This window comes from Macaca thibetana, chromosome 14 (assembly GCF_024542745.1).
Source record: "Macaca thibetana thibetana isolate TM-01 chromosome 14, ASM2454274v1, whole genome shotgun sequence".
NCBI classification, from domain to species: domain Eukaryota; kingdom Metazoa; phylum Chordata; class Mammalia; order Primates; family Cercopithecidae; genus Macaca; species Macaca thibetana.
In genome coordinates, this window is record NC_065591.1 from 32126285 (window position 1) to 32147404 (window position 21120).

General features: G+C 34.6%; 1 protein-coding gene across 2 annotated transcripts in view; it reads left to right on the plus strand.

The window, feature by feature from the left end:
• The window catches only part of CSTF3 (cleavage stimulation factor subunit 3), a 710177-nt gene that overhangs the window by 670859 nt on the left and 18198 nt on the right, over positions 1-21120 (plus strand). For both annotated transcript variants that reach the window (XM_050758769.1, XM_050758768.1), the window contains 6 exons: positions 15362-15394; positions 15770-15867; positions 17730-17796; positions 17878-17912; positions 18113-18239; positions 20588-20665. In XM_050758769.1, the coding sequence (XP_050614726.1) occupies positions 15362-15394; positions 15770-15867; positions 17730-17796; positions 17878-17912; positions 18113-18239; positions 20588-20665 (438 nt within the window). The remainder of the gene's footprint in view (positions 1-15361; positions 15395-15769; positions 15868-17729; positions 17797-17877; positions 17913-18112; positions 18240-20587; positions 20666-21120) is intronic.

The following is a 21120-nucleotide window of genomic DNA, read 5'->3' on the forward strand; positions in this document are numbered from 1 at the left end:
CTAGAGATGTTTAATGCACATACATTCATGTGTTCTGTCCTTTTACATTAATAAATATATATTACATTTTGTTTTACACCTTTTTTTATTGCTTAAGAAAGTAAGTTTTGGAAATCTTTTTCTCTACAAGTACATGATATTCTATATTTCTTTTAACTTGTCCCCTACTGAAGGACATTTAAGTTTTTTCCTCGTCTTATGTTATCACAGACGGTTATCCAGTAATTGTATACATATCATTTCCATTTGTGTAAATATTATTGTAGATTAAATTCCTAGAAATTTAATTGCTGGATCAAAGAGTATATAGGGTTTATTCGAATTTTCTATTTCCTAATGTTCTTCCACAGAGGTCGTCATAGTTTTAAATCCCATTGATAATCCTGTAAAGGGCCCATTTTCCTAAATCCTCTTTACACAATATTTTATACTCTTAATTTTTGCCAGTACTTATAGGTAAAAAATGGTCATCTCGATGTGATTTTCATTTGCATTTCTCTTATGAATGAGATTGAGCATATTTTCATTTTTAAGAGCCCTTTGGATTTCTTTTTCTGAGAACTAATCTCTAGTCTGTTTTTCTGGGGGTTTTTTTGTCTTTATAAGAGCACATTAGGGAAGTTAAGGAAACTTTTAATGTTAGCACAATTTCCTATTTAGAAGTTGAAATAATTTTGATTAAACATTTAAATAATGTTATATTTATTGCTTTACCTGTTTTTCTCATTGTCAGAATGGAAGGAATGATAAATAAGTTCTGAGATAAAAGAACATACTTTGTTGTTTTGATGTTCTTACTGACCTGTTTTTACATACTTTTCTTTTTTTTTTTTGAGACAGGATCTCACTATGTTGTCCAGGCTGGAGTGCAGTGGTGTGATCACGGCTCAGTGCAGCCTCCACCTCCTAGGCTCCAGCAATCCTCCAACCTCAGCCCCTCAAGTAGCTGGGACTACAGGTGCACACCACCATGCCCAACTAATTTTTGTATTTTTTTGTAGAGACAGGGTCTTGCTTTGTGCCTAGGCTAGTCTTGAACTCCTGGATTCAATCTAACCACCAGCCTTGGCCTCTCAAAGTGCTAGGATTACAGGCTTGAGCCACCATGCTCGGCCTATATTTTTCTTTCAAATGTGTGTTTTGTGCTTAAGTATTTCTTTTGTTGGCCAAACCTCTTATTTCCCATTTAAATTAAGTCTTAATGTTTGCAAATTATTTTTTCATCTTTTTAAGCTTTTTATATTGCATCTCAACATTAGACATGAGGAGACTCACATACTCATATAATGAAAATAGTTTTGTGTATATATATATATATATTTTTTTTTTTTTCCTGAAACTGATTTGCCTGTGAAATAGTTGTGAAGAAAACTCATGATTCACATTACAGATTTTCTTGAGCTATTCAATAAGCTCATGTATATAGAGAATAAGGCCATGTATATAGAGACATCAAAATCATGAAGGCTTCTTTCAACAATCAGAGATCCTTTTGAAGTGAGTTTATATATAAGGATTATATTTTATTAACAGTAAACATTTCAAAACCAGTTTTCTTTCCCATTGGTGAACTAATTAAATACTTTATAGAATTTGGTTTTCAACATGCACACTTTGCCATCCAACAATGTATCTCAATTGTAATTTGAAAGCTAATCCATAGATTATTTTATATCTTGTTTCTGTGCATTTTGCAGTAGGATGATGGGATATGGGGAGAACAGAAAGTCTTTTGTGCCTGTTCTCCTTTCCTTTCTCAGGTTTACGTATTGATTGGGAAAGGGCTGCCAGGAGCTCAGTTTCTTTGAGAAACAGCATTAGGATACTTTTTTGTTGTTGTTTTAATTTTATTTCTTTATTTCTTACATGTCACAGCTTTCGATAATCTGATATCTCTACTGACCTGTTATAGTAGTCATGGACAAAATTAGACCTGTATGGTAGAATCAACTAGAAAGAATGGCCATATGTGTTTATTAGATTTGGGGAGCCTTCCACTGCACACTTCATTTGCTGGTGAAAGTATCACCACCTTAACCCACAGCTTGCCGTTCAGGTTTTTTTCCCTTCAACTTTCTTTCCATTTTAATGACAGCACCATAACGGCCTGTTCTTACAGCAGGAATATCAATATAATTTTCATTTCATTCTTGTCTACTAAAGCCTTCATGGCAGCTTTCCATATAGTATTTGAACTTAATTCTTTACCTTTGGTGGCATCACTTTGGAAAATGAGGAGTAAAATGAAATACAAACATTTCAAACTATATAAATAAAATGCCAGAGAAAATAGGGTATGTTTTCGTTAAGCCTTTAAATGTGGCCATATTTGGAGAAATGCACTCAGGAATTCATAAAGTTAGGAAAAAGTTTTAAAATCTAATAGGTTATTTTATAAAATAATTTTATAAATGTTCTGGATATAAGTATATAGCTTGAAGCCTTTAGAATAGAGCCAAAATTTCAATTTTGAAACATGCCCATTAGAAAAAAGAAATTCATCTCTAAATCATCTTGATTCTCCTGGAACTTAGTATTTACCTGAATTTTTTCTTTGTTTTTCTTAATTTGTTGCCTATGTCTATTTTTCAAACCTCCAAAATTCGTAATTTCCCATCTTTTACATGGCTATTTGAAGCAGCATTTTTGCTTCAAATAGAAATCATGTTTTCATTCAAGAAAAGCAATGGAAAATAGAATTGATTTGGGTATGCTTATGGAAAGATGTAAATCCTGTGAAAAATCTAACTTTCAAAATCCATATTAGAACTTTAATTATTCCTCCATTTTAGTCTGAATTTACTGATAGTATTATACTTAGCACCCTTTCTAAACCTTTTTATTGAAGTGAGGTTTTAAGTTAATATTTTAACAAGGATTATAGGACTCATAAAGACCTTTCTGTAAAAGTTATACATTTACATTTTTCATTTCCCTTGATATTTAAGACAGTATAATCTAAAATCTGTTTTTGAATGAATATGCAAACAGTAACTGGTAGACTTTTATCCACATTTATTTAGCAATTATTATTGAGTGCTATATGTTAGGCTTTGTTCTAGGTGCTGTGAAATAAAAAACGTTATGCCTTTGTGGAATTTTTAAAATTATGTTGACTCACTTGTTTTCTGAGTAAGCAGAATAATACCTAGATGGACTACTGAGAAAGTACACTTATACAGAACCTAAATACATGCACAAATAATATTTTTGGACTTAAATGGTTGAATTTTAAAAGGCAAGCATAATGAAGTAATATCAAGTGATTGAAGCTTGGGAGATGGGAGGGAAAATGGAGTTTGTCAAGATTGTTACAAAAGGAAAACATTTTTCTTAAAAGGGTAATATATGTGTTTTTTATAAGGAAAAAAAAGTCTAAGAATGGAGAAAAAAACCATATCCCCACTACTTTTGGACTATAACTTAATCACAGTTAACTTTTCCAGATCTGTCTATAAAACCTTTTTGTAGCTTGTTTTTTCCACATAGTAGCATATTTTTGTGTTGCTTATTCTATAAAATCGCTTTTAATGGTGGCACCGTAGTACATCCTATATATATGCTGTTTAACCAGTCCTAATTATCATTTACTTATAGTGTTTCCAGTTTTTGTTTTATAAGAATCTCTTGCATGAATACAATTTTATTTCAATATTTTTACACAGTCATAATTGTTTCTTTAGACCTTTTAGAATTCATATTTTACTATCGAAGGTTGCTGTTGCTGGTGTGATCTTTCGAATTGAGCTGAGTGATGATTTTTTAATCTTTCAGAATTTAAGTAAATATGACCAATGTATAGTTTGTTCAAGAGTAGGGAAACAGTTGAATAAATATACCATTTTGGTGAAAAAGATGATTATTTGATAAGCATTTTCTAAAGAGGAACTTGGAATTAGGTCACTTCAACAACAAAATAGAAATAAACTATGCATATAGGATTGAGAAGTCTAGAATTGGGTCATAATGCAAACGTTGATTGTATGTTCTTGGAAAAAGTGATAGGGTATCAAAAACAGTTGCAGAATATAATTAGAATATAATTTCTGATGTAAAGTTAAAAGTATTAGAGTAGCAGTATTGATAAAAACTAAAGTAGTCTGAGGAATATCTGTGAGTTTTATAGAATGAGGAAATGGGCTATTTCTAGAATTATGCTTCTCTACTGATAGGTAAAAACTAGAGGAGTGGGCAAGTTGCTTAAAAAAATACAGAAAAGCAATCCATTGAATTTGTATCTACTTCCTTGTGGAAGCTTAATCCTGTTTTTGAAACGGGATTTTTAAGAAAGGTTAAATGAAGCATTACTCATGATACTGGATATCTAGTATATATGTTATACTTGATTTCATAGCATAAGTAAAAGTATAGTTAGAATTAAATTGCCGACAAGAAAGTTACATAGAAAAAATATGTGAACTCATTGGATGCCATTGAAAATTAAGTAAGAGAAATGGTATTCTGATAGGAATCTGTATCAAAATGGGATTGTATTGATTAGTGAACTAGAATATCTAAAGTAGAGGAAATGACTAAAGGCTTTTGTCCAATGATAATACAATTGCTAATATTTTTAAACAGCAGTTTTCAATTTGTATGTAGTGAGAAATATAGTAAGAGATGAATGAATTATAAACAGAGTTTTAAGTAAATGGTTTTCTGAACAATTTCCCCTCTACACATTAAAAAATAGTTATGTGACTAATGGAAGATTAACTCAGCAAACAAAAGTGATGTGAGATATAATATTTTCTAAAACAATGTATAAAGTTCCTGTAATAATACTAGAGAAGTTATATTGTTTAATATTTTAAGTTTGCCTGGAAGGACTTTTATTAAGACGACAGTTCATAAAAGCTGTAAATTAAGGTGGAAAAGACTATAAGTTGATGTGCAATAAACTAATATTAGACATTTGAAGGAAGCAAATTAGCAATCTACTTGATTACTATTCTGGCTGTGCAGTATGGAATTAATGTAGTTTTTTGTTTTGTTTTTTTAGATCAGAGGCTTATGAACTTGATTTCTTGACTTTCCTGATAGCTGGAGCATCTCAAATGATTGTACACATTTCTTAATCTCCATTTTAATTAACCTTTAGAAAGAAGATCTCTGCCACCCAGCAATTTTGAGGAGTGACAGGGGAGATGACCTAATGGGAGGTAGAGTAGCAAAACCAATTGAGCCATGAATGTTAACTAGTGATTTTGATACTTCTGACCAAATTACTCACTTTTCTCAAAAAGCAAATACCCCGCTATATTTTTCTTACTCAAAAATTACAGATTATTCTTTGAAAGATAATGTTTGGCATGCTGTTGAGAAGTTATTTACAGAGTTTAGATGTTTATTAAGTAAAATAGGCTGAGTCTATAAATGTTAAGTGGTGGTTGTTGATAGATGCTCTATATATTGGGACAAAATCAAATTTGAGCCAAGGTTTTACCTTTGAGATTCTTGACTGAAATTAGTATTGCATAATTTATCTAGCATTTATTTAACATTTTAAATCCTCATAGGTCTGGCTGAGAATTTGAGAGCATTTAAAAGTAGATTTTAGTGTGGGGATGTTTATCAGAGAAAAATACTAGTGAATTACTCCAAAGAGAAACTTACTGTTCAAAACCAGCTGTAATTTTCTTTCTCTTATTAAAAAAAAAAAAAAAAAAAAAAAAATCCCTAATCTGTCATGAGATTAGAGTTAAAAAAGAAAATGTCCAATTATTTTTAAAAAATCCCAGCTCTCTCCTTTGTGAAATTGTCATGGAAATAAAATGTAACTGAGACAGAAAAATTGTCTCAACCCTTCCAGTGAAAATAGTTTTGGTCAACAGTTACTGTGTGCATTTCTTCCTACTCAGTATATATTTTTTAGATTTCACTTTTTAAATGTACTATGGATATATTTCCATTCAGTATTATAAATATACATCATTGCTTTTAAAGTTCCTGTGTGTTTGTGTGTATATATATCTCCTATTGTTTAGACAAAACAATTAATTAGACAAAGCACAGTTTAATCATTCTACCTGTTGGTAATAATAGATTCTCAAATCTTCTGTGTACTCTTTCAGTGAACATCCTCATGTATATATATAGTGCTGAGAGCAGTATAGTATAGTGGTTAAGAGCTCAGTTGTGTGATCTGGGGGAAGTTATTAAATCTCCTCCTTGTGCCTCAGTTTTCTCATCTTTAAGTAGGGAATAATAGTACTTTACCTGAGTGCTGTTTATGGATTAAATGAGTTAATACATATAAAATCTTGGAGCAGTGCTTACAAACATTAAATATTTAATAAATGCTGCTAGTATTAGCAGTATTTGTCACTTTAAATTATAAGAAGCTGAATTGCTTCAACTTTTAAGTGTGTAATAAGCAATGAGTTTCTTATTGCCAGATCCACTTACCTTTCATATACCCTTATTTTTGACCTGTGGCATATTCCACCAGATCCCTTTTTCTTGTAATATTCATCTTTGACTTCATAGATATTATTTTATCCTGTTTTTCTTATATCAAGTACTCTGGGGTTCTTTCTTTTTGCTGCCTGGGAATGGATAGTTTGGAGAAATGAGTCTTTGCTTGTCTGAATATTCTCTACTTCAGAGAATATACTTAATGCCTTAGGTATTGTATGCCCTAGATATTGATAAGAAATTTTTTTTTACAAATGACTCAAATATGCATCTTTAATTCCACTGTCTTATTGATGAAACCAACCCCCTATCTGCTAACTTTAATCAGACAATTTATACCTGAGTTATGTCACCTCAGAATAAACCTAATAAAAAGTAAACTTTATAGCAACTCTCATAACACTTTTCATTCTTGTTTCCATTAAAAAAAAAAATCTGTTGTTCTTCCCTCTACATTACTAGTTTTCTTTCCCTGTTCTGCCTTCTCTGAGCCAAAGCCAGTGTTACCCCACTTAAGGATAACAGCAATAGCATCTTACCTATTGTAGCTAGTACCTGCTTGTCTCATCCTACAGCACTAGAAGTCACCTCTGTATTCTCCACAACCTGTGTTCCCTAACCTACTTATGAGCCATCTTTTTTCAACTTTCCTCATTGTTTACCTGCCAGGAAAACCTCAGTGGCATTCAGTAAGGTTTTCTGTGTGTCAGATTTAACTCTGCCTTTTTATGCCCTTGGTAATGGACCTTCACCATAATCAGCCAACTTATTTTTCCAATGCGTATTCTTTTTTTCTTGCGTGGATATCCTCACTATTCCACCGAAAACTAAAGAAACTCATGTTGTTTCATTGACTTGTACAGACTCCTTTTTTTCATTAATGGCCTGGATACTGTCTGCTCAGTGAAGCTTTCCTTGATAACTCTAGTTTGCATGGAACACCTTTTCCTCTGAATCTTATAGGACATAGAGCATACACAAAATAATTTGAATTTAAATTTAGTCCTTTATTGTTTCCATCATTAGTTTTATGTTTTCAACTGGATCATAAACTCTTTAATAGTTCAGGTCCACATCCCTACTTCCACTTGGTAAATCCTAAGGACACATGACAAATAGTTTTTAGTTGGCTTGGGAAAGTGGAAGACTAATTATACCTAATGGTTAGTACAAGGAATTAAAATGAAAGTAAATTTAATCTACACTCAAAGATAATCATAGTTTTGTTTAGCACATTTCAATTTTAATCATAATTGACTATATACTTCACAGTGGTCTATAATTTACACTCATTTTTGACAAGTAGTTCTGTGATATATTTAAGGGCCTGGATAATTGAAAGTTGATAGGACATGAAGAGGTTGTGGCCAGCCTGTTATATCTAAATCAGTATATATTATAGGTATACATTTGTATCTACATATTTATTTATACTTTTAATTCTATAGACAGAATCTCACCATGTTGCCCAGCCTGGTCTCAAATTCCTGGCCTCAAGTGACCTTTACCCTTTGGCCTCCCAAAATGCTGAGATTATAGGCATGAACTACCACACCTGGCATTTATATATATATTTAATATGAAAATACAAATTGCAGAAACAGTACAATTTATCACAGGAAAATTAGGAAGTACAGATAAAGAAAATTATTCTTTAGGTAGTGGCTGCCTCCCAAAACATAACCAAAATATAATTCCATGAGTTATGACTTAGTTTAATGTACCACTTTATCTCCAGTGCTAGAAAAGGGACTGTCACATAGTAGGCACATAATTATTTGTCAAATAAAAATGAATTTATTTGCAGACACTGCTTTCCTGATTTCTTTACCTTAAAATTGGGAGTGGGTGGTGGAAAAGGAGAATATGGCTGCAACCACTCCAGCATCTAACTTAAAGGCTTGTTTGTAGATCTTAAAATGTCACTCTTCAATATTTCAAAATTCCTTAAAACTAGTTGTATTCTGTAATCTTTCAAGACATTTTTTCAGGCTGTAGGGGATTAGAGAATAGCTGAAAAGAGTAGTGAAAAAGTAAATTAACAGAAGATGAATTTATATTTAGGATTCCATATGCTTTCAGATTTCAGGATTTGGAATAAGCTTTTTGGATAATTAATACAAGTAGAATCAGACAGCTTCTTTGCATCTCAAATTCAGTTTAAGATGATTATCTTAAGTCCCAGAAAAGTTTATGTGCTATACTTTAGAGTAGAAAAGATGCAGGGAACAAATTAGGAATGTGACTCTTCATCACATTGTGAACAACTACCATAAGAACTCACTTTAGATGGATCCTAGCCCTGCCTCTGCCATGTGCCCAGTACTGTCTGAAAACCTAAGTGTTGACTTGTCCCAAATGGTTATTGTGTGAAAACCTACACAAAGTATATAGAGACTTACTTTTTCCTTTAGATTATATAGCTTCTTGGTGTTCCTCTATAGAGTTATGTCAGGTTCATTTATTTATCAATTTTTTTTTTTATATGGAGTTGCGCTCTTGTCCAGGCTGGAGTGCAATGGCACAGTCTTGGTTCACTGCAGCCTCTACCTCCCGGGTTCAAGCAGTTCTACTGCCTCAGCCTCCCAAGTAGCTGGGATTACAGGCACCTGTCATGCCCAGCTAATTTTTGTATTTTTAGTAGATATAGGGGTTTCACCATGTTATCCAGGCTGGTCCTGAACTCCTGACCTCAGATGATCTGCCCGCCTCGGCCTCCCAGAGTGCTGTGATTACAGGTGTAAGCCACTGCACCCAGCCTCAAATACATTTTTAAACCATTTCAAGTTAATTGTATAATGATTCTTATAACTGGTGATTTTAAAAACAGCATACTTTTTAAAACTTCTGATGTTATGGGATTTTTTTTCTCTAAGGGATAAGGGAAAAAATTGAATTTGAAGAAACCTGTCAAAATGCAGTTGACATAGAGTCTTATTTCTCTGGTCAGAAAAATGTGAATTTTTTTCGGCATTTACATCAGCATTTCATAAAACATCCAATGAAGCATGAAATATGTTCCTAAGATCAGGAAAAACTCATTTATTTTTGAACAACTAAATATGAACAACTAAATATGCTTTCTTTAGATCTCAATATAAATATATTCCAGGGAAAGGACGTGGCTAATCTAAACTGTTAAAAATAGATGTTAGTCAAAGGTTCATTAGACCTTTTCTGGCAAAGTTAACACTTTACAAAATTAAATAATTAATTTTGTTTTAACCTATTAAGTAATAGGTGATCATTAGTTCCAATAATTTATCTGAGGATAGTTTTAGTTCCAAAAGATAAGTGATGACCAATTAATGCTTGGGAAATAATTGTGGAAGTTAAACAAAGGCCTGGAAATACGAAGTATTCAAAAGTGTCAGGAAAAGATCTGTGTTTACTCAATATGTTATACTTGTTTTACTCTCCCTAAGATAACCACTGATTTTTTTTTTTTTAATAGAGATGGGGTCTTGCTATGTTGCCCAGGCTGGTCTCAAACTCCTGGGCTCAAGAGATCCACTCACCTCACCTCAGCCTTCCAAAGTGCTGGGATTATAGGCGTGAGCCACTGCGCCTGGCCGATAACCACTGATTTGAATGTAATTAAACTTAAAGGTTAATTGATCTTGATATTGCTATTCTAGTTATCATACTCTTCTATTAAAAAAAAAAGGAAGTTGGCAATTTTAAAAATGTATTATTTTTTCTCTATAGACACTTTTCATATCTTTGTAAAATTTGGATAATTCATTAAAAAGGTAATGCAATTGACAAATTTTTATGATAAACAGTAGGTGTACCAGAAGGATTAGTATTTGTTTTTTGTTTGTTTGTTTGTTTTAGGCAGGGTCTTGCTCTGTCACCCAGACTGAAAATCTAATGGTGTGATCATACCACACTACAGCCTCAAATTTCTGGGCTCAAGCAATCCTCCCACCTCAGCCTCCCAAGCAATTGGGACTACAGGCATATGCCACCGCACCTGGCTTGAAGTTAATTTTTATTAAGAGCCTCTGTCATTGAAAATTATACACTACTTTTAATAGATTAAATATAATCAAGTCTTAGTAAGTTCTGCAAAATTATTTGTATGCATATAATTGTATGTATTTATGTATGTATTTATTTGAGACAAAGTCTCACTCTGTTGCCCAAGCTGGAATGCAGTGGCATGATCTCTGCTCACTGCAACCTCCACCTCCCAGGTTCAAGTGATTCTCCTGCCTCAGCTTCCCGAATAGCCGGGACTACAGGCATGCACCACCATGCCCGGCTAATTTTTTTATTTTTAGTAGAGACAGAGTTTCACTATGTTGGCCAGGCTGGTCTTGAACTCCTGGCCTCAAGCATTCCACCCGCCTCAGCTTCCCAAAGTGCTGGGATTACAGGTGTGAGCCACCGCACCTGGCCTATAATGGTCTTTAAATGAAGACATTTTCTATTGATTAATGACAGGAAGTTCTGAGAATCCCAAATGTCAAAACAAAGTAATCTTAAGTATCAAGAATTTTTTATTTTTAGAATTTAAACCAAGCTTTGATTATCAGGTAGAATGGATTCCTGTACAAATACACGTAACTATGAAAAATATATTTAAGAATACTTAACTCATAGGTAAGATTTTTCGTATAGAAGTAAGTAATACATAGGATAATAATCTTTTAAAGAAGGAAAATGGACTAGTGATGGGATGACTGAAGACAGGGTATTGGTGTGCTAGTGTCACCAATAATGGCATTTGAATATGGCCTGCACTTTTCCTCTGCATCAAATGGGCCAATTATCGTAACACCATTGCTCTTTCTGGCTATTTGGTTTACATAGCTCTGTTTAGAGAAGATGCAATGAAAAGTTTATACTCCTTTAGTTCATAGCTTTGTTGACTAGTATGATTTATGGGCACCTGGAACATCTAGATGCTTTATATTCTTTTTAATTCTTGATAACCGTTTGAAATGGATGTTATCATTCCCATTTTATAGGTGGAAAAGCTGATACTGTAAGAGAGTAACTGATGCAATGTGATCAATTCTTTTCATTTTACCACATTGCAGATTTAATCTCCAAAGCACATTGATGATTTTTTTTTTTTTCACACAGTTTTGCTCTTGTCGCCCAGGCTGCAGTGAAATGGCACAATTTCAGCTCACTGCAACCTCCGCCTCCTGGATTCAAGTGATTCTCTTGCCTCAGCCTCCCAAGTAGCTGGGATTACAAGCGTGCGCCACCATGCCCAGCTAATTTTTGTATTTTTAGCAGAGACGGGGTTTCATCACGTAGGCCAGGCTGGTCTCGAATTCCTGACCTCAGGTGATCTGCCTGCCTCGGCCTCCCAAAGTGCTAGGATTATAGGCGTGAGCCACTGTACCTGGCCGATGATTTTTTAAAGTATTTTTTAAATGAATGATGTTTAAAAAAATAATGAGATTATAGCTATTGTGGTAAGGCCATCAGTACCAGTTCTGTAGAAGGCCTCTCAAATAATATTTACTGGTTCCATTAATGAATGACAATCAGTGGCCACATACTAGAGATCAGAGATTTTTTCTGTATTAGTCAAAAGTGTCTTTCTACATACATTTATTGGGCTAATACCAATTTACCAATTAAAGAAATAATTGATGAATCCAAGATACAGGACCACTTTGTTGGGGAGGGGTATGTAAAATTTGGTTATTTCATAGGTATACATAATAGACATAATTTTTACTGAAATGCATAGATGATAGTAAAGTCTTTTTCCTTGTCCCTATTTTTGCATCCACCCATATCACCTTGCCAACCATAATTATGTTTAACAACCTTGTGGATATTCCTTATTTTTCTCTATGCTAATATATATAAACATATATAGGATTTATTTTTAGTTATTTTATAGAGATAGATTATATAAATTTTACTCTCTTTTCATTCAATAAGATCTTGTGGCAATCCCTCCCAATTACTTGTTAAAGCTGAATACATAATATTCCATGATGTGGATGCATCATAATTTATTAAACTATTTCCCCACTGGTGGACATTTGATTTTTAAACTGTTTTTGCTACTACATAAAGTTAACAGTAAATAACCTTGTACGAATACCTCTCTATTCTGTTGCTTTTATTTTTATTATGATTATTTTTTTAGACGGAGTCTCACTCTCGTCTAGGCTGGAGTGCAGTGGCACATTATCAGCTCACTGCAACCTCCACCTCCCAGCTTCAAGTGATTCTCCTGCCTCAACCTCCTGAGTAGCTGGGATTACAGGCACCCGCCACTATGTCCAGCTAATTTTTTGTATTTTTAGTAGACACAGGGTTTCACCATGTTGGCCAGGCTGGTCTTGAACTCCTGATCTTGTGCTTTGCCCGCCTTGGCCTCCCAAAGTGCTGGGATTACAGGTGTGAGCCACTGTGCCCGGCCTGTTTTTTACTTTTATAATATAGATCCCAGGAGTGGAATTCCTGGGTCAAAAGATACATTTTTTTTTATTAGAATAGCTGTTACTAATGGCTTTCCATAAAGGCTGTAACAATTCATATTTCCTCCAGCTGTGTGTGAAGTGCCTTTTCATTACATGGCTTCAGTAGCGTTAATAACTTTGTAAGTTTTTACCATTCTAATGGTTGTTAAGTAATATCTATTATTTTAATTTGTCTTTCTCACATTGGAGGTTTACACATTGTCATATAGCTTTCAACCATTTACATTTTCTCTTCTGGGAATTAACTATTAATATTCTATGACTGTTTTCCCAATGGGTAGCTTTGGTTTGCCTGACCGGTTGTGTGAACTATATATAATCTCACCTGCACCTGGGAAGCTGGTGACTTAAACTCATCCTACTTTATTCCCATTCTCAACTCAGCCTATTTACCTCTACTAAGCCAAGCAACCGAATGCAAGGAAGCCTCAGGTTCTATGGGAATCTCACAGAAGAGGTCCAGTAGAGAGCCTAGGGAAAGGACTAAGAAGCTAACCTGTAGAAAATTTGGAACCCCTCAAATGTCTCTACCCCAGACATGTTGACATCAGCCTGGCCTCTTGGAAACCAAAAAGGATCAAAACAGGCAGGCTGAGTCCTCCCTACTCTTGAGCAGAGATTTCTTTCTGGTTTCTTGGCAGAGGACTAGCAGCAGCTTGTTTGCTGCCTACACCTGCTACACAGCTGTCATGGTAGAAAAGGGTCAATTTCTGCTACTTTAGGACTGCCAACACAGCTTCAGTGAATAGACAGGAAAAAATAACAGCACATCTGCAGGATCCAGCAACCAGAAAGGAATATAAACTAAAAGTATCAGATCCCTAACAAAATAGAGCTGCTAGAGGAGAAATACAACTGGAACAAAGTAATATGAACACAGGATTCAAAGTGCTGTATTAAAAACTCTGGAGTCAAAAACCATTATGTATGAACCAAATATAGTAATAGGCTAAGTGGAAGAGAATAGTCACATGGAGCCCTAAATGAATTGCCTGTAGGATCTACTGGACAAACTATTTTAACACCTAGAGCAAAAATTCAAAGGAAGGGTAAAGATAACAGAGTTCAAGGATGGAACCAGGAGATCTAACGTATATAGTTCTAGAAGGAGAAAAAGGAACAAATAGAAGAGAGACACTTATTCTTGAGCTAAAAGCCCTGAGTATATGGGTTCAAAGGGCATGCTGAGTTCCAAGCAGGTTTGTGGTAATAAATGATAGTTAGTGCTCAACCTGCTAGGCAATATTCTAAACGCTTCACATTTATTAACTCATTGAGTCCTCAGAATAGCCCTAACAAAGTAGCTATTATTATCCCCCTTAATCAGCTGAGGGAAAAAGAGGTTAAGTAGATAGCCAGATTGTGAACCTAAGAGGTCTGACTCCAGAGCCTTGATTGAACTGCTTCAAAGTACAAAGACCTGTGTTTAAGTGTGTGCTAAAATTTATGAACTCTGAAGATCAAGATTAAAAAGTCCGGAAAGAGAACAAGTTATCAGCAAAAGCAAAAGAGACTGTCATCAGCATTCTCATCTGCAGCAGCTTAAGCCATAAAACTGGGAATACTTTATTACTGTACTACTTGAGATAAAAGGACCAAAACTTCTCTAATCAGCCAAAATTTGTATTTACCTATCTGGGTGAAACAGATTTGCTGATTAACACAGTTGAGCACCTAACCCCACCCACTATGTGATGAAAATACTCAAAGAAAAGAGAAATCTAATAGTATTTAATCTTGGTCTTTTCACATGCTATTTCTCCTGCCTGGAATAACTCTTCCCTTTCTTCACCAAATACCTCAGATTCTCCTAGAAAAAGTTATCTTTTTCCAGGAAATCTTTTGCAATTCCCTGAGTCTAAGTCTTTTGCTCTTCCAAAATGCTCCTGTAGCATCCAGTACTTTCTTCGTTTTAGCACTTAATCATAATATCTTACAATGACCTTCTATTTTCCCCATAAGACTGTAAGCTCTATGAGGGCAGGGGCAGACCTGTGTTGTTGACAGTGGTAGCACCCACGCCTAGCACAATATCTGCAATATAGTAGGTTGATGGTGTGACTGAATGTTGTATGTAGTCCAAATTTGCAAATCTTTTTTGCCACTCAGATTGTTCTGGTAGCTATTCAGGGAAAGGAAAGCCTTAAGTTTTTCTTCAGTGAATACATAAAGTCCTATTCAGGTAGACCTATCAGGTATGTATATATTTCTGTATTCATCTCATGACTATTTTACAGAATTTTATGAAATTCACAAAATTTCTATGTAAATGAATGTATGAAAATCCACATAGATTCCATTTACACAGGTATATTTGCAATGCATTTTACCCATGTTTGCTTCACACTTCTGTTATTTTTGAAGAACAAAATTAATAAGAAAGTATAGGGATGCATTTCCAAAGTTGGTTAAAAATTGGTCAAAAATTCAGATTGATGCTCTAAAAAACAGTATTAATTCTATATTTTTCTGTTTCTCTTCAGATTAAAGCTAAAAATTATGACAAGGTTGAAAAGGTGAGTCCTCAAATACTTTAAATTTTATATAGAAGTTTAACTTAAAACCTAGTATGTATAAGACAAATGTTAACAATAATTGAATCTAGATAGTGATTTTTTACAAGTTAATTGTAGTTACTCAACTTTTTTATATGCTTAAAAATGTTCATCATAAAAATTTTGGAAAGGAAAATAAAATAATTATACTCCCCTGACAAATCATGAGAAGCATTTTAATTATCTGAACTGAAAATGGGGAAATTATTTGCCTTTTATTTATAAGAAGATAAATTCGTAAAGGGAGCTGAATTTGTGTTTTTAATGTTCCATTTCATCTATGTCCATATGAAATTTATTTAACTGGATTCTGATAATATATTCTTGTATTTAAAGCTATTTCAGAGATGCCTTATGAAGGTTTTGCACATTGATTTATGGAAGTGTTATCTTTCATATGTCCGAGAAACCAAGGGTAAACTACCAAGTTACAAGTAAGTGAAACCAGGATCTTAAGAATGCAAGTCATCTCCAGGCACATAGTTAATCCCACATAAACTCACACCTTCTGTTAGCTCCAGTTGGGAAGAAATATCAGGATTTGAAAAGTCAGGATTTTCTAAGAAATTAGTAACCTTGAAAAAAGTACTTCAAAGAAAGTCACTGGCCATGAGTCTTACTCTGGAGAATTGAATCGCCCAAGCCCTTTCTATACTGAAACACTGTATATTTGCAACACCAAACCACTTTGTTGGCAGACTTGTCAAATTTTTTCAAAAACCATCTTCATACTTGTGCTAGTACCACTTTTGGCAGGTCAGGTCACAATGCAATATGCTACTTAAGTGATCTAAGGGGTCTCTGACAATTATAGTGATCTAAGGGGTCTCTGACACTTGTATTGTGAAGTTACCATCCCCACTGCAAATTATACCCACCTCCCCATCTTTGCCAAATCTAAATAATAGACCTTCTTCTGAGGTGCCATTTTTCTATGTAACTAACAGTCAAGTTATGTCTATTACTAAAATTCTGTCTTTATTGTCTTTTCCTGATTATATTTCTTGCTATGATTTTTGTGTTTTGAGACAGTTTCATCTCTGTCGTACAGGCTTGAGTGCAGTGGCACAATCACAGGTTCACTGTAACCTCAACCTCTTGGGCTCATGCGATCCTCCCACCTCAGCCTTCCAAGTAGATGGGACTACAGGCACGAGCGGCCACACCTGGCTGATTTTTTTTCTATTTTTTTGTAGAGATGGGGTCTCCTTATGTTTAAGACTCCAAACATAGCGGGGTCTCAAGTGTAGGCTAATGTCCCTAGGCTGGTCTCAAACTACTGGGCTCAAGCAGTTCTCCTGCCTCAGCTTCCCAAAATGCTGGAATTATAGGCATAAACCACAACATCTGGTCTGTTTATACTTTATTGTGTTATATTGAAGTAGAAGTTCTTTTTCCCTAATGTACCCTTTACATTTTAACATAAGTAGCATTTTAAAAAAATTATACTTTCCAGATTTCTACATTTTACTTTAGAGCTAATAGATCTTCAGACTTAATGTATCATTAATAAAGGAACCACAAATTTCCACATTTGAATCTGCTATGTATAGAATTATGCAACTTAAAGGATATAAAGATAAGTAAGACATGAGCCTTATTTTTGATAAACTCACAAGCAGTAGATAAGGGAAACAATTTATGATACTGACAAGCTTAACATCAAATAATGACTTTATATACTTACAAAGATGTCTTTAATTTTTGTTTATAGAAAATGTTCAAATGTTGTTCTGATCCTGTGATCAGAAGCTATGTTTTACTTATAAGCACATTATTTATTTATTTATTTATTTATAGAGACGAGGTCTCACTGTGTTGCCCAGGCTTGTCTCCAACTCCTGGCCTCAGATGATCCTCTTGCCTTAGCCTCCCAAAGCATTGAGATTACAGGAGTGAACCACTATACCTATCTTCAAATAATAATTTATGTTTCATTTTTTTTAGAGACAGCATCTTGCTCTGTCACCCAGGATGAAGTATAATGGTGCATTCATAACTCACTGTAACCTTGAAATCCTGGGCTGAAGCAATCCTCCCACCTCAGCCTTCCGAGTAGCTAGGATTACAGGTGCACACCACCACGCCTAGCTAATTTTTAAAATTTTTATGTTTTTAGAGACTGGGTTTTGCTATGTTGCACAGGCAGGTCTTGAACTCCGGGTCTAAGTGATCCTTCTGCCCCGGCCTCCCAAAGCAATGGGATTACAGGCATGAGCCACCATGTCTGGCCTAATTGTAGATAAATTTTAATAACAAAAGAATTTAAAAACCACGTCTTTCATGTTCATTTCAGAGAAAAAATGGCTCAAGCATATGACTTTGCACTGGATAAAATTGGAATGGAAATTATGTCCTATCAGGTAGAGTTAAAACTTTTTAATATATGCACTTCAATGTGAAAATACCAAGAAAGATATTAACATTTTATTTTTATTTCTTAGATTTGGGTGGATTACATCAATTTCCTAAAAGGCGTGTAAGTATTTGTGTGTATATATACATACATATATATATATAAACAGTTGATTTAGCTAAAATATAATTTTTAGTTCTTTGAGAAATCTCCATACTATTTTCCATAGAGTTGTTCTTTGGGTAGATATCCAGTAGTGAGATTGCTGGGTTGAATGAGATTTAGCTATAATATAATTGATGGCATTTCTTATACAATCTCAGGGAAGCTGTAGGATCTTATGCAGAAAATCAAAGAATAACAGCTGTCCGAAGAGTTTATCAACGAGGTTGTGTTAATCCGATGATCAACATTGAACAACTCTGGAGAGACTATAACAAGTATGAAGAGGTAAATTAGGTCAGAGTAGTTGTTTATTATAAACCAAGCCATTTTAATTTTTATGCATTGTGGATTTGTAGATTATAGCTTTTCAATATCAGTGTTACACATTTCTTTATTGATTGTAATGAAAGCACTATAATGTTTTTGCAAGGTTTTGAGAGTCTCCATATTAGTGTTATTTTTTAGAGGATACTCTGAAGAACAATAGTTCTTATAAAACTATTTTTTGTCTGCGCTAAGCCATGTCCACACATTCATACACACACATACACATTGCCATTGACCTATAAAACAGTACCTTTTGGGAATTATTTTTTAGTTGCTGTGCACCTCTATCACCTGATTACAGTGATGTGATTATTGGTTTGAATTTGTGAAGTGTGTGGCTACAATCCAAGATCTTTGTGTTATTGGTATCTGCTTTTAATAACTGAGCTAATCAATCTGAATACATAAATACACATGCCAAATAAGCTCTAGAGAAGGAAGTTCCTTGGCTGGGCATGGTGGCTTACACTTGTAATCCCAGCACTTTGGGAGGCCGAGATAGAAGGATTGCCTGAGCCCAGTAGTTTGAGACCAGCCTGGGCAAGATGGTGAGACCCCCATCTCTAAAGAGAAAAAAAGAAAGTTCTTCGTATGTATATTGTGATTTCGAAGAACTATATAGGGTAGTGAAATTGTTCCCTCACAGGCATCAGCTGTGGTTTTCAAACTTTATGGTTTTTGGATTTTAAAAATTATTGAAGATCACAAAGAATTTTTTATTTTTATTTTTTTGAGACAGGGTCTTACTTTGTCACCCAGGCTAGAGTGCAGTGGCACAGTCGCAGCTCATTGCAGTCTCAACTTCCTGGGCTCAGGTGATTCTCCCACCTCAGCCTCCCAGGTAGCTAAGACTACAGGCATGCGCCACCACTCTCAAGCTAATTTTTTGTAGAGATGGGGTTTCTCCATGTTTCTCAGGCTGGCCTTGAACTCCTGAGCTCAAGCAATTCACCCGCCTTGGCCTCCCAAAATGTTGAGATTACAGGCACGAGCCACTATGCCTGACCAAAAACTGTATTTTCCAAAACAAAAAATGTAGTTAGAAGAGTGGCATTATTTTCTATTTTCACAAATCTCTTTCATGTCTAGTTTAATAGAAAACAGCTGGATTTTCACATCTGCTTCCATTCAGTGTGTTATATACTAAATGTCACGTAGCCTCTGTAAAACTCCTGTATTTTTATGAGAGACGCAAATAATGTCTTAGTATTATAATGACAACTATTTTGATCTCATGGACTCCCTGAAAGGGTCTTAGAATCCTTGGAGTACTCACTGAGTGGTAATGTTTATCTTTCCTTGCTACTTCTGTTTGTCTCTTTAAAAAGTGTTATACAACAGAACTAGTTAGAAAAGGGCTATTAGCCAGGTGTGATGGCTCATGCCTGTAATCCCAGCACTTTGGGAGGCTGAAGTGGGAGGACTGCCTAAGACCAGGAGTTTGAGGCCAGCCCAGGCAACATAGCAAGACTACGTCTCAACAACAAAAAATTTTTTTAATGAGCCAGACCTGGCAGGATACACCTGTAGTCCTATGTCAGGAGGCTGAGGCAGGAGGATTACTTGAGCCCAGGAGTTTAAGGTTCCAGTGAGTTAGGATGGCGCCACTGCACTCTAGCCTGGGTGACAGAGGAAGACTCTGTCTATAAAAAAGAAAAAGGGCTATCAAAGTCAAATCATGGCTATTCACCCAGATGAATCTGTACATCTTTTTTTTTTTTTTTTTTTTTTTGAGACGGAGTCTCGCTCTGTCGCCCAGGCTGTAGTGCAATAGCACGATCTTGGCTCACTGCAACCTCTGCCTCGCCAGTTCAAGGAATTCTCCTGCCTCAGGCTCCCAAGTGGTTGGGATTACAGGCGCACGCCACCACACCCAGCTAATTTTTTTGTATTTTTAGTAGAAACGGGGTTTCACCATGTTGGCCAGGCTGGTCATGAACTCCTGACCTCAAGTGATCCACCCAACTCAGCCTCCTATACAGGCATGAGCCATGTCATTTTTTTTTAGTAGAATCTTATATGAAATAATTGACCCTTTTCAAATGATTCTATCTTTAAAAGTTCCTGATAAATGGAAACTTACTGCCAGCTCATAAGACGTAAGCACATCCTCCTTAATCTTTGAAATGTATAATGTGATTGAACCTTTTTTTTTCCTGCTTTTCATGAGCTGTATGAACCTTTATTAAACAAGAAATCTTTTAAAATAAAGAATTTAAAGTTATTTAGTAAATGAATAAATTAACTGTATTGTGCTAATTTTCAAGAAACTATACTTAATTTTAAAATATTTTTGTTTTTTCTAGGGTATCAATATTCATTTAGCTAAAAAAATGATTGAAGATCGGAGTAGAGATTATATGAATGCTAGACGTGTAGCAAAGGTATGGAATTCCATCCATCTATTTTAATGATTATTATGAACCTGTTGTTTACAGCAGAGCTTTCCCTGTCTGGTATTACTTTTGATATTTTCAATCATTAGCAATCTTAACAGCAATTAATTGCAAAGTCTGAGGAGATGACATATTTGAAATGAAATATCTCTTTGTACGAACAAAATATAATAAATTGGGTTTAGAAGAAATTATTTTATAAAATATGGAAACAGGACATAGAGATAAGACTACTTAGAATTGATGAAGTAATTCTTTTCCCTCTTTTATTTGGGTTTGTCTGAATATTGTATTATTCTGTGATCTAATAACATAGCTCTCAGTGACACATTTTGATTGTGTGCATACCTTTCCATTCATTGACACTCTTAGAAGTTAGGAAAAATAGCCTATTAATATAAACTACTGAAATTGTAGAAGACAGTTTCTCCAAAGATGGCAAT